The following is a 15,100-nucleotide window of genomic DNA, read 5'->3' as shown; positions in this document are numbered from 1 at the left end:
TGGACTTTATGTCGCTCTTGATTATAAATTGCAGCATAAAAAGAAATATATAATACAGAATTAAAAAATCATACACAAGTCGCACCTAAGTACAGTATAAGCCACGCCTCTGGCCAAACTATGCAAAAAAGTGCACTCATACACCAAAAAAAATTAGCTATATATCTTAGTCTGCAGTTTATTCCTTATTGAGAAACATTTAGCTCAGATGATGCATAGAGGAGAGCAAAATAGAAGAATGCTTCCAGTCATGTCGAATAGTGAAATTCAGTCTGTCTGAATAAAGCTGTATGTTACTCGTATCCATTATTGCGAGTTACAGCATAGAGTGAAAAAAAGTCAAACTAAAGGTTTACTTATCATTGTAGCAGCTGGCCCTCATTTGTGACATTGATATCTTATTCAGATTTGTAAAGTTTATTGTTTTTTTATACCTTTAAAATGAACAAAAACTGAATATGTTGAGCCTACATTTACATAATGATCAACAAGCGTATATACACACACCCTCACATATCTGAATCTCAGTAAAGACATGCAAATTTGCATATAATAGCTCCATTTCAGCTTTGGAGGCGTATTTATTTCTTGGTTTCATTCAAGCTTATGTCTTATTCACCAACAAAGTCTGCAGGTCTGGTTGGTCCTTGGAGGTTCGTAGAGAAGAGCGGCCACATGGTAAGAGGACCGCAGGTGTGTCTCGCAGTTTACTTAACCCTTGTGCTATCTTAGATGACCCCACCCTTACATTGACGTGTTCTCCCTACCATGACAAAGGTGGAGAAAGGTGGAAAGATTTCATGTAATCCATGGACACCAGTGAAGATCACAAATCATTGAAGAAAAAAGGTTCAGAGCACTGTCTGGTGGGTCTAGATGACCCAACTCCCAATGTCAAAGCGCCTAGGATAGAACAGGGGTTAAGGCTTGTACAGCCACCTCAATGGGTGTCATGAAAATGGTTGTAAGTGGTAAGTGTATCATGAAGTATTTGTACGGCTAATGGAAGTTTCATGCACTTATGACTTAAGGGTGATGTTGTCATGCGGGGCCTTTACGCCTCTCTCAGGTGGTTATGCACATGGCACTTAAGTGGCGATAGGATGTCCACACAAACTCCACTCTGATTGTCTAATTTCCTCATTTCTAACAGGCTACACGAAGAGAGCGCACACGTATCACGTGGACAGCACTAACGGACTCCTTGCAAATCGGGTACAATGTTCCTGCGTCTGACCTACTTCACCCTTACGTTTTGTATAAGTATTCTCTACGACCTGTGGCTCGCAGCATGAACACAGAAAAAAAGTTCGTGAACATTTCCAGTCAACAGGTAAGTCTACTTTTTGCCCGCATGGGGTCCGTATCCACCCATGAGGACAGTCATGACTAAGGCGTTAACAGTCTCGGGGTAAATGGTGATTTATGCAATTATGAATCCAATCATCAAGAGAAAAGCTGTTTTGAGATCATTTTTGAGGTAATGTGTGGTTTCTGTCCAACAACCACACATGAATCATCATCATCAGAATCCTTTCCAAAGACATGATGACTGGAACTATTCTTGTTCACCACTTTTAAGCTTTTCTGTACCGTTTCTATTCAACCTACTCAAAACACTACTCAGTTCTTTATCCTTTCTTTTCAACACAGCCATAAACAGAAAGTAGCCTGGCAGAGAGCTTGTAAATCAGGATGATGGGATGGAGGAAACCAAAAGCAGACCAGCCAGGCTGTGTGTTGGTCAGCCAGGCTTCTGTGGAAACCAGTGGGCTGGAGCGTTGGCCATGCAGGTAGACAGAGAGGCAGGCTGGGCTTCTGTGTGCTGCTGCTGCTGCTGCTTAATGGCATCAGGTGCTGCTGTCTGCAATGATTAGTGCCGGGCCCACAGTAATGGCCTCTGATAACAGTAATGGATCAGCCCACAAACACTTAGCTCAGTTTACTCTCCTTAATGCCCCTCACGGTCCAGCCTTCAGCAGCTGCCTGTCTGTCCACACAGCCAATGGGAGCTTTGCATTTCAGAAACACCAGTCAGGTTGTTTCATTTGGGAGGTTTCCTTCTTCTACCAAACGTGTCAAATACTTTTTATTTCTAACCACGCACATATCCCGTCTTTTCGGACTCCCTCTCACCTGTCCGCCTCTTCTGCATGCGGCTTAAAGAGGCTGCAGGCTTCGCTCTGCTTGCTGGTCTGCACAAGAGGTGGGAGTGTGCCTGTCGAAAGTGTTGACGCCGTCTGCGCATATGGCCATTTTTGTGTACAAAAGCCTTGTTTGTGTGTGTGTGTGTGTGCGCTTGTGCTCGTCTGTCCTGCTTTAACCTCCGATAATAGAGCGGGGAATACGAGGGGACGTCTGCCGGAGCAGGTGATTAAGGAAAAATCCCTGCAAGATGGCGGCCGTCAGCGGCCTCCTCTGGGTAAACAGGGAGAGAAGTGCGGAGAGGATTGAAAGTCTGGTGGCTGCTGTCGAGGACAAGGACGGAACAGTTTATGACTTTGGGGGATTAACAAGCTGAAGTGGAAAGTTTTCTAAGTAAAAAAAGAAAAAAACTGTGCAGTCATGGACTTTGCCTTTTGCCTTGGAAACACAGCAGCAGTCATGTCTGCAAATGCACTGCTGTTAGGACACAGGACACTAGCAGAAGCAAACCAATAATAGGTTTAGAAAGTCTTTTAAAAAGGGGATATATGTCATTTAAATGCATGATTTGCATCTATTCTTCTTGATCTATTTTCAAGGTGGATTGTTTAATTACCATAATTTTGTATTCAGTCATAATCTAAAAACCTGTGTCGTTTTCTAGGACATAGTTTCTGCAGAGCAGCAGGACTTTATTAGAAATTCACCTTTGAGTCATCAACAAGTGGATGCATGAGAATGGAGCGGAGCAGGGAGCTTGTTGCCCCGCCCAGCGTATTTTCCTCATCACAAATACAATCTTATTTTTTTCACAATTTCTCATTTTCACTTGATCCACAAATTTACAAAAAAAGAAGAAGAAATTTTAAACTTAATTTTCTTTATTTATGTCCAAGAGAAAAATGCCAAAAGAAAAACTTAAAAACAACACCCCCCCCCCCCCTTTTTGGGCTTTGTACAAGCCACTGTAATCCATCAACCTGCTGCATTTGAATCTATCGGTGTGAAGAAGAGACCAACTTTTACGCGATTCGCCCTCAGCAGTTTGGCTTAAGCTCCGCCCACCCTCACAGCCTCACCCAGCCATATATCAGGCTGGAAGGGGAAAATAATTGGCTAGAATTGTACAGAATACAAGTGATTGATGTGTCTCAAAAGAAATGCCAAAATTAGGCACCAAAATAGAACAGAACAGAATAGAATAGAATAGAAGCTTCATTATTCCTGGAGGAAATTGAAAAGCAGCCAACTGCTTGCATTCAAAACCACACAGACATTAGAATAAAAAGAAATCCTTAAAATATTCAAAAATGTGTATTTTTATACGTTACCGCTAGTACCACATCCAAACACGCACAAAGTTTCAGTACCCATCCCTACTGGTAACAGGAACGACCTACTGCATAAAACACAAACCAAACTCTTGCTCTGGTTGTACAGACGCCCCTCAGTAGGGGCTCAGAGCCCTTATTGCCAGAGCTCCTTCCATAGAACACGGTGAGTGACGAGATCATGGGTGACCCCTCAAACTCTCTGTTTGGGGTGTAGAGCTGCTGTTCACTGACCTAATCAGAGGTTCAACTATCTGCCAAAATCTCCTCCCAACTTAAAAAGTAGTCCAGAGTTTGTAAGAAAATTATTTCGACCATGAATGTGGAAATTAAGGCAGCAAAATAAAACAGGTCAAATGTTTAATGATTCTTTTTACCTGGCAAAGCCCACTCCTCTGCTGACTCCATTGGCATCCCTCAGTATCCTTGTGGAGATAACGTGTCCCAGGGGTTTGAGCATGTTTTCCAGCTCCTGCTCATCCATGGACACTGGCAGATTGGAGATGTACAGGTTGGTGGGGTCCTGCTCTTGTTGCTATAATGGGAAATGAAAGAGGAACTTTAAAAAACGACATGTATTCCCAGAGATGTGAGATTTCCATCAGGTTTGCATCACAAGTCATTTTGTAACACGGCAAACTTTTGATTTGGTCACATGGAATTTGGCCTCTGAGAGAAACTTGTTGGCCTAATGCCATATGGCTAGAATAAATCAGAGTTGGGGGTATCGGACGGGGCGTGCGGCGAGCTCCCACGCCGCCTGAGACAGCTCACCAGTCCATCAGCGTCTGAGCCAGACACTCAAAGTCACAGAAATGGGCATGTATGGATGTTTAGAGCAAGTCACCCTGCCATATTAAGCGCAAAATGTAATCCATAATACTAATTAAGAATCATGATGCTGGAGGCACAAAAATACACCTTTTAAATCACATTGAATCAATTCTTCCTCCAGGTAGTAAATGACTCATCCAGTCAGAGGACCAGAGTCATTCATTCTCCTACTACCAATGAATTCATTTGAAACTTTTTGTAAAGTTCTGTACATAAATAGTACACCGCTCATTTTTAAATCTGTACAAAAGGGTCATATCAGTAAAAAAAACTGCACTGCCAATAAAACATATTTATATAAATAGAAGAGATGCCTTTACTACTATCTTGAACCGATAAACGTAGTGTGACAGTGATGAGTGTTAAAGTCTCACTCTGATCATCTTCTGTTCTGTTTTCAAAGCGTTTCCAGGTTTTCTTTTGGTTATCATGATGTGGTTTTTAGCCAAAATCTAAAAACCTGCGTCGTTTTCCAGAACATAATTTCTGCAGAGCGGCAGGAGTTCATCAGAAATTCCCCCCTGAGTGATGGGTGGGACCGCCCCACTTCCCCTCCACGTTCCTGAGAACTCTCGGCTCACTGGCTCTCCCGTTTGTATAAACCCCTGACTTAACATTAGCGGTGCGACAAAAACAGCTAGTAATGTTGAAGCTTTTCAGTCGTACAGTTTGGATCCAGATTCCAGCTGAGACGAAGAAAACAAAGGCGTTCATGGATCTACACGTCTACAAGTGATGCATCAGAATGGAGCGGAGGAGGGAGCTTTTGACCCCGCCCAACTGATTTCACAAATATGATCTGTTATCATATTTGGGTTATGAACAAAGAAATACTTAGAAATGCAATTTTAATCGTAATTTTCTTTATATATGAGATCTGCTACAAGATCATGTTAAAAACACGTAAAACAGCATTTTCATTGGATTGGGTCTTTAAAGAGACTGTAAAGGGAGCACTGATATAAAGTAACAACAAAATTTGATTTGCTGTTCTAAATGTTGTTCTCTTCATTTTTTCTTGTCATTAGAGTAAAAATGAAATCTTTTTTTTCTTCTTCCCCTTAATAAGACCTAAAGGAAAAATAAAAAAAACAATCCTGACAGATTCCCGCCAGCACTAAAGAATATTCTGTTTGGAGACTTTTACTCTAACAGAAGTAAAACTGCTGGCTATGTCAAGATAACAGAAAGGCTAAATATTTCAGGACGAGCTACATATTGAACTCAAACTTAAAGTCTTAGAAACGAATAAAGCTGATTGGATAATGACATTTTGTTTTACCCCAATGGGTTTCAATGGTGGGACACAAATTCCACATCACATCCGAACGCATCTTGAAGCTTTTTCGGGGTTTTATATACTGTCAAAACAGCTGTGTGATTGGACTCTGACGGCGGTGGCGTTTTGAAGAACTACTCAATGTTCGAAACCCCACAACAAAATGACTTTTATTTAAATAAATGCAAGAAATGCTGATAATTTAGTGAGCTGCCGAAAAGATGGAAACTAAACTTCAAATAAAGTAATCAGACATTTTCAGGCATGTCAATGTTTTGTAAAAGTTATATGCTGTTTATCCATCTATCCATCCATCCATCCATCCATCCATCCATCCATCCATCCATCCATCCATCCATCCATCCATCCATCCATCCATCCATCCATCCATCCATCCATCCATCCATCCATCCATCCATCCATCCATCCATCCATCCATCATCCGGCACTGGGTCAGTGTGGTAGCAGTCTAAGCAAAGATGCCCAGACTTCCCTCGGCCCAGCTACTTCTTCCAGATCCTCTGGGGGGACCCCCGAGACTTTCCCAGGCCTGGGAACCCTCTCCAGTGGGAAGTCTCTCCAGTGGGAAGTCTCTCCAGTGGGAAGTCTCTCCAGTGGGAAGTCTCTCCAGTGGGAAGTCTCTCCAGTGGGAAGTCTCTCCAGTGGGAAGTCTCTCCAGTGGGAAGTCTCTCCAGTGGGAAGTCTCTCCAGTGGGAAGTCTCTCCAGTGGGAAGTCTCTCCAGTGGGAAGTCTCTCCAGTGGGAAGTCTCTCCAGTGGGAAGTCTCTCCAGTGGGAAGTCTCTCCAGTGGGAAGTCTCTCCAGTGGGAAGTCTCTCCAGTGGCCACCTCAACTGGCTCCCCCTGATGTGGAGGAGCAGCGGCTCTACTCCAAACTACAGAGCTCCTCCCCCTATCACTAAGGGAGCGCCCAGCCATCATTTTGAGGAAGCCGCTTGAATTCGGGACCTGGATCTTTGGGTCATGATCCAGACCTCATGACCATAGGGTATAGAGTATTGGAACGAAGATCAATCGGTAAATTGAGAGCTTTGCTTTCTGGCTCAGCTCTCTCTTCACCACAACGGACTGGTGCAGTGAAGAAACCTTAACTCCTCCCCCTGGGCGCAGGAGCACTCCGGGAGGGGACAAACTCCCTTTCTCCAGCCAAGAACGATGGCCTTGTTATGGAAGTGCAACGGATTCTTGGTTTAATCCAAAAAAAAAAGGGGCAATATGGATAAAATCTCAGGAAAAGTTTTAGTGAAAAAAAGAATCGTACGACATTTATGGCAAGCTTTAAAAATAAATCAGAAAAAAAGCTTTTTGTTTTGAATGTTTTTGTACATGGCTAGATTTTCTATCTTAACCTGTCCTGGCGTTTCTCTTTGCGTCATGGTTTTCTCTCTAATAAAAATCTCAGAAAAGTGTTTGGCAAACTTCGTCATGGCGTACTCGTCTAAATGTTATTAGCACATTCTTCTCTTCTTAAGATTATATTTCACACACACAAACATCCTGTTTTAGAGGTATGTGTGATCTTCTCGGTTGGGGGATGTAGAGACGGTTCTTTATCTAAATGCATAACATGCTCCATATCACAAGCCGCTTTGCTTCCCTGTATTTCCGCCTGACAGTAAAGACAGGTGAAATGGAGGACAGGAAGTGTCTCCCCCACTTTCCTGCCTACCTCCCTCCATCCATCCATCCATCCATCCATCCATCCATCCATCCATCCATCAGAAGAAAAGTCCATTCCCTCTGCTGATTAATTAGCCTCCTTATCTGACAGGACACATTTGATCGGATTGAAACCTTTGGGACAACGTAGATGAAGAAGACCACCGCATTTTCTTCTTCAACCAAAATCTTAATTACTTAAGTGAAGTCCTCCTTTACTCTGCAGGTTGGTTTCCTTTAAGTTCTTTATAAAAAGAGAAAAACCTTTCACGGATTTTGTATAACAGAGGATTTGCACACGAACGAGGCTTAATTAAAACTACCTATGAGAGCGTTCTGTACATGTGTCACTCTGCGGCTAAATCTATGGAGAGCCAGCAGCTTTGTTTGGAGTTTAAAGTCGTTTTTCCAGGGTGACTACAGATTTAAATGCAGAGAGGGGGTCCGGATCAAAGAGGTCACTGTCTCCGTCACTCATTGGGCCGCAGTGCCATTGAGAGTGTGGCGGCGACAGCGTTTTACCTAAAAGCAGGAGAGCGTATGCAGCGTTGATACACGGGCGCGTGGGCTGATTGAAGAGGGTTTGTGGTGAGGATTATCACAGGGAGGCCTCCTCCAAGCACGGCCGCCTCGCTAATTTTCTCTTTGACGACGTTCCACATCACAAAGCCCTAAATACCCAGAAGACAAGGTGAGGGAGCAGAGAAGGAAGCGTTTTGACAGGGGGGGGGGGACGGGCCGAACCATTTCAGGAGGAGATTTAATTTCCCTTAATGTGGGCCTCTGCTGTCAGGTTATGAACGGAAATGGAGGTGCCCACATCTGTGTGTGCGTCCAAAACCAATCCTGCTTTTGTTCCACTAAAGGCACGGAGTTTGTCGTGTCCGAATATCATTCCGGTTTCTGTTAGCGTGTTTCTTTTTAGAGAAATGACCACGGCTGTCCCCCTCGCCACTGACCGGTGTTGTGGAAGGTTAATGGGAAGGCTCCAGGCTGTGCTGGGGTTTTGATGAGCATAATTCCTTCACCTTGCCACCAGGAGGACAGAGGGGTGGGGGGTGGGGTCCTGACAGCGCACGCGGCAGAAGGGGCGATGGACGTGCGGCGGTGAACGACGTGTCATTTCCTGCTGACGGATGGCCCCATCGCTGGAGCAGACAGCCCTGCAGCAGTTATTTCATTTCTACATTGGGCTCTGTTTACCTGGCTGTAATCTGGAAGAACATTACCATGCTGTGGGGGACGGGGAGCATTAGGAAAAAAAAGAGGGAGGCGGGGAGGGATCATGTGCGAGAGGTTAAAGAATGAAAAGATAAAAAAGCTGAGCTGAAAGGAGACGGAGGCAGCTGACATGACAGGCAGATAGGACGCATTAAAGAAAGCCCTTGTTGCTTTTTGACAACACTTACAGAAAAGAGACGTCAGGCATTGGAAGTCTGCTTGTGCCTTTGGGCTTCTCAGGGCTACATTCCTTTTACTGACAAAGTTGGAGAGACAGATACAGTCTAACTCTAATGGGGGCTGCATGTGGCGGTGCAGAAAGGCTATAAAACTGCCCCACAATCAGGCCTGTTGCCCCGCCTTCTTCCCCTTCCTAACCTTCCTCCTTTTGCGTCCTTCATCTGTGACTTTACTGCATCAGTCCTCTGTTGTCCTGCTCGCACTCCCTTCCTTTGACTATTGACTTCTCCCGTCTTCTCATGCCCGCTCTTTTGTCCTTTCTCCCTATATCTGTTCAGCTTGCTCAAGAGATTAGAGATGTATCTGTAATTGGCTCTACAGGGCTTCCTGGCTGCGGCTCTGAGCAGAGATGCACACTCTAACAGCCTCCGCCTGCTTGTGTATGGAGCCGTCAGTCCCTGGTACAGCACAACACCCTTAGTTGTGTCACTCTGGACTGTTGTGTGACAACCAGCAGCCTCAAGGAGAACAATTAAGGCCAAAAACAATGGAGTGCGGCTGCTTAGTCGGAGAATCTTAGAAAGCTTTTGTTACTAACATCGAAAGAGAAGGCTTTTTCCGCCGATACGTTGACGGTGGGAGTCCGAAACGCGCTTAAAAGACGAGCAGAGCAGGAAACTGGAAGGAAGAGGAGTGGGAAACGAGACGAAGGAGGCGAAGAGCAGAGGAGTCCAAAAGCTTCAGTTGAATCTGTGAGGAGCCAGAGTCTTCACAGACAAAGAGGAGGTACTAAGAAGCAGCCGTCATTCTGTCAGCTGGTCAGACAACAGCAGGCAGAGTCAGGCCGACAGCTGCCTCCCCTTTGAAGAGCGCTTCCCAAACGTTCCTGCTTTCACTCCGCACCACAAGACGGACTTTCTTTTACACTCGAAATCACAGCACCTCAAACAGGTTTTCCAGTCCAGTTGTTACTTTAAATAACTGATGACACGCGATATAGAACAAAACTAACTTACCAGTTTCCTCTAGTAAGTGACCCCCGTACCAAGATGATGTTCTACCAAATTACAGTCTTTTAGTTTAAACTTTTCAGTAAAATGGAGATTGGTTTTAGGACAATAAATCTTGCTAAGTCATTTGTTTTACTTTAAATAGTATTTTAAGGGTTTGTTTTTTTATTTAACATTGTATGTTTAATCTATATTTTATTACTTTACACAGTACTTTTTAGGTTTTGCTTTTAATTTAAAAAGGATTTTAAAGTTCTGTTTTTGACTTTATATTGTACTTTTGTGAACATTGAGCAACAGATTTACTTACATTTAGGTAAAAAGGAATGTTTTGTTTCACATATTTACACAGAATCTTTCAGACAAATTGATCTAAAATTATGTCATTCTAGAAATAAGGATAGTTGGACCATTGTAGCTCTTTAGATAGAAGATAATTGGGGGGAGTGTGTAAATATACCATTTTTTGGGGGCAAAACAGTTTTTTTTCATACATAATGGTGTAAATGGTTTTCTACCTACAAGGCCCAAAGCGCTTTACATTCACACACACATTCACACACTGGTGGCGGCTCCGCTGCCGAATACTGGCGCCAACCCCCCACCAGAGGCAAGGTGGGGTTGCAGTGTCTTGCCCATCGACTCATGGGCGTGCAAGGTGGGAATCGAACCTGCAATTTTACGATCATGGGTTGACTGCCCTAACGCTGCACCACGGCCGAGCCCAAAGAAATAATATTTAGGTAAGTTACTGAAATATAAGTGTTTATATTTTCTAGACTAAATCTTGTCATAGAAGGGCAGGATGTCACAACTTATTTTAAGAATTGTTATCCAATCTACCTACTAGCTCCACTGGTAGATTTTTTTGTATAAAAGCAGAGAAAAACATCCTAGATTTGGTATTTGTTTGACTTGTTTTTGAGACAAATTTGTTTTTGCAGACTGCCACCATTCATCCACAGCTTATGCAGCTTTTCTCTACAGCCAATTAGCCTACGTTTTTATTTTTTGGTTCATTGTTTCCATCTCCGATGTCACAGTTCTTGTACCCACGCAGATGGCAGAACCTTAAAATGAGGCTTTTAAACTAAAAAAACCTCGTACAGCGCCTTCTGACATATGCAAACATGCATTATAACCCGACATATGCATCAGTATCTGCAACGCAGACACTCACTGAGCCACAGAACAGCGTGCTACGGAGCAACGGGAAGACAACAAGAGCGAAAGCTGGTAATGTGTGAGGTCCTTCTGCTGCGCACTGGGGGGCTGATAAAATCAACATTTCAGATTCAAACCTTCTGCCGAGACAAAGGGCTGCGAGGCAGAGAGTCGCTGCCATCACCCGGCGCGGCCGTATCCAATTCAATGAGACTCCCTGCCCCAACAAACAGGCTGAAACACCTGTCATTTAAACATGGCTTCAGGAGCCTCGCAGTAAACAGATACTGACTCGGGTTCAAAAGCTCCTCTTCAAAGTGAAGCTGTCATGGCTCAAGGAAAGCAAAAAAGACTCAGTTTCTGGAACAGATAACATCTTACCTCTAAGTCATAATTTGATTCTGTTAATGGCTAACGTTGGAAGTATAATTACTTTTCAGAAACACCTGTGGGGGGCATCCTGATTAACAAGAAATAAATTGTGCTTCTATTAAAATTTCAAGCTAATCTTGTAGTTTCTGCCGCTTTCTAGTGTGAATCCGGACATAATCAGGTTTCTGAATAGTGAGAAAGCTGAGAGGCTCAGAGGGCGTCATTTGACTTTCCCCTTCCCCAATCCCCTTCCTTGATAGATGAGCTGCTTCCAGAGAGTGGGAGGCGGCCAGCTGCGGAGCATCGCGTTCATCAGTAGTGCAACAATGGGTTCTGACTCTTTGAGAGACCTTTGTGAGTTCTGTCAAACATGAACGCTGAACCCTTCCCTCCACATGACTCCGGTCAACTTTAAAAGTGTTTCCAGTGATCTTTTAGTTACGATGATGCTGTACATAATCGCTAATTTGATGCCGTTCTATTGCAAATGTTGGCAACGACGTTCACCTCAAAGTTGGACGGTCACAGTGGAGGTCATCCAGCAGCTCGTTGGCTTTTAGTTCTTCCTAGATACAAAACATTTCATGTTATCTGAGAGAAGACTGCGGGCGGCGAAGAGGAAAACAGCCGCCTTCTTGGTGCTCCCTATTGTAATGACTTTCAGCCAATCAACGAGTTTCAGCAGTAGTTCGGCTCTAACCGGTCCATTCCATTTGTCAATGGACCTACAACCAAAAAGGGTACGATTCTGTCCGGCTTAATGGGTCCATTTTAGAATGGAAAGCGGACTGCTCAGTGGAAACGTGGCCTGCATGGACACTGTAATCCTTCTCCAATCATTGGTCTAGAAAATGTCACCTGTTGTAGAATTAAGAAAACACGGCAATGGCCCCAAATAGCTTTCTGCCATTGTTGACCTTAGCCTATTTATGAGGCCTTCACCTTTTACCTCTCCCAGAATTCAACACTGTCGTATCTGTGAACCTTTCTATAGGTTAAGTCAAGTAACCTAAATTTTCATTGGGACTTCTTAACTTCTCTTTAGTTTAAAATGTTTCACGATTTTGCCCAATTCTTCCATTAACGACACTTTAACCCCATTTTCTGATTTTCTTGGGTCTCATTTGGAAAACAAAACTATTACAAATTTGAGTTTAGCATCTTAGGCAACAAGCATTTTACTGATAAAAAAAAACTTCCAGTTGAAATTCTCTTCAACAGTCCTCAGGTTTGTCCATTCTTGTTTGGACAAAAGTCTGATTTTCTGACCGGACACGTCGTCTCTGCGAGCTTCCAAGCTGCACCGTTTATTTATTCGCTCATATCAGGATGGAGGCACGATTGATCGGTCTCTACAGGAACAGGATTCTATTCTAATGTACAGACGGTGGATAACAAATTGCTGGTGAAGTGTGTTGTAGCTCACCAAGCATTTTCCAGTGGATTTCTCGTTTTTTTCCCATTTGATGTAAAAGAAAAAAGCGGCAGAAAATGAACCTCAAGGGTAAAAGAGTAAAGGCTCACCTTGCCCGTGCACTGTTCTATTTGGCTGTAAAGTTAACTGATGAAATAAATGTCATACAAATTACCATATGTTGCTGCAGAGCACACCATAATACATCACATCATTCAGCCGCAGAATTCTTCCCTGGAGTGTAATCCAAGCCGATAAGAACATTGTGTGTTGTGCGCACAAAGGCACAGAGGTATTTGTTTGGTTTTAGGACCTGCGTTCGTTTCCACCACACAAAGCTGCTGCTCAGAGCTGCATCTCATCGGCGCATAATCATCCGAGAGCGCAGGAGCTACATGGGATTGCACAGAATGTGCCTCTCTAATGGATGCACTTTCAGGGTGATCAGCTGTTCAACGTTCAAACACAACAGTGCAGTTTTCTCTGCTTTTTCACTCGTTTGTTTAAAAACGTTTAACAAAGTCCAACTATTTGGTTAAAAAATATGAATAAACAACATAATAGGACATCGATGGTTGGTCGATGCAAGTTTGTAAAAGAAAAAGCAATTCAGCTTTCAGGTCAAAGCATTCATCGTTTTGTATGTTGTACCAGGAATCACCATTGGTGGTGTTGGCCTTGGGCCTTACTCCACCCATACAGGGGTTGACCCGTTCGGGTTCTACGGGTTCTTGGGTTGTCCGAGTCTGTAGAGGGTCATAGAGAGGAGCAGCTGTCTCCTGGGGGGGGGGGGGGGGGGGACACAGGTGTGTTTTAGCTCAGACAGCCGCCTCAAGGGACGTCATGAAAATGGAACGTACCATTGTCGAGCGTGTGGGAAGTGCATTGTGAAGTATTGGTAAGGGTGATGCACCCCTCAGTGCCGTGATTGTCCCACCAAATGTGATGATCCACAATTAACTCAAGAAATACACACACACACACACACACACACACACACAAAATACCAAAAACAAAAAAAAACAAACCCCACAACAATTACAAAAAAGTTCAATGAAGTTAAAAATAAGTAAGGATGGACAGTGACAAAAAGACAGAGATTAGAAGGAGAAAAGGTAAATGCAGCCTCAACAGAGAGTATCCTGCTTGTGCCTGTCCCAAGCCCGGTAAATACAGGGGGTGGTGTCAGGAAGAGCATTCAACTTAAAATAATAAGACCTATCAAATAGATCAAAGAAAAAGATAGATATATGGAAAGATGAACTGATATGATAAAGCAGGTTTTCTATTGGTCATAGGGCCTTGGAGGGACGTGACACCCCAAACTCTCAGCACAGCCAGACTTGCAGCAAGGAGCGCGCACGTATCACGTGAACAGCACTAACGGGCCCCTTGCTCAGTCCCCGGAAAAATTAACGCGTCTATATTCCCCCTTACTCACCCTTACGTGTTTACTATGTATGCCAAATGATCACGACCTAAATGCATCTTTCAGCAGAGCAGGAAAAGTTCACTTTCCCATCGTCTCATCCACAAACCGAAGCTCTGCGACGGGAAACGGTCACCGGACTTCTGCTCAGCATTTCAGCACAATTTTTAATTTCTTCCAAGGTATCAGATGTGGCGGGGAGTATATTTTCTCCGCAGACGTGTGTCAGGCAGCGTCATTACCGACACAGACTCGAGGAAACTCAATAAAGCAATAAAAAGGTTCGGGTCAGCGCTGAGGTTAGTTCTGGAGCCGTACAGGCAGAGCAGGAGGAAAATGCTGCTAAACAAAGACAACAGACGTCCTCTGAGCCATAGACTAATGAAACGAAAGACCAGTCTGCCATAGGATTCTTGACCGAAGCTTTTTATTAGGAAAAAAGTAAATAAATAACTTTTTCTATGACAAATTATGACTTTATAGGAAGAGACTCCTATAGGATGAAATGTAATTGGAACTGTCCTGATGCAGCAGTTTTTATTTAAGTTTATATTGATATTATGATCTGGATTTGTAATTCATTTAGTATCAGCTTTGTCGGTTTAAGAAGTAATAAATAAAAGATGTCATTAATTCTTGTTATATTAATCCTATTTGTCTTAATTTATTTTCAGTACGATGGCACAACATGTGTTTAAATACAAAACCTAATCAAACATCATCAAACTGATAACATAAAAAAATCTGGTTTTGTTTCTGAAGGAGCCAGCGATGGATCTAAATGTCTTGTTTCATTTGGATTTTCTTCACACCATAGCTGTGTTTCCATAACACATATGTGCTAAACTTGTTGAAGTTCTAGAAATGTCGAAAAAACTCAATTTCACAGTTACACCGTTTCCGTTAAATCCCAATTATGTGAATAAACACAAACCGTCTAACGCGATAAGTCAGTCAAAAACTTGGAGACGGATGTGAACTACAGTTTGATTGACAGCAGACACATTCACATTTCTGCCACGGCACTAGCGCTCATCATCATCG

General features: G+C 43.3%; 1 protein-coding gene across 5 annotated transcripts in view; it reads right to left on the bottom strand.

Moving 5' to 3' along the window:
* The window catches only part of rbms3 (RNA binding motif, single stranded interacting protein), a 365,348-nt gene that overhangs the window by 87,661 nt on the left and 262,587 nt on the right, over positions 1-15,100 (bottom strand). For all 5 annotated transcript variants that reach the window (XM_011480740.4, XM_011480741.4, XM_023959618.2 and 2 more), the window contains one exon: positions 3,854-4,011. In XM_011480740.4, coding sequence (XP_011479042.1) covers positions 3,854-4,011 — 158 coding nt within the window. The remainder of the gene's footprint in view (positions 1-3,853; positions 4,012-15,100) is intronic.

The sequence above is a fragment of the Oryzias latipes genome, chromosome 11, assembly GCF_053564925.1.
Source record: "Oryzias latipes strain Hd-rR chromosome 11, Olatipes_Hd-rR_3.1".
Taxonomy (NCBI): domain Eukaryota; kingdom Metazoa; phylum Chordata; class Actinopteri; order Beloniformes; family Adrianichthyidae; genus Oryzias; species Oryzias latipes.
This window is presented reverse-complemented; position numbering and strand designations above follow the sequence as displayed.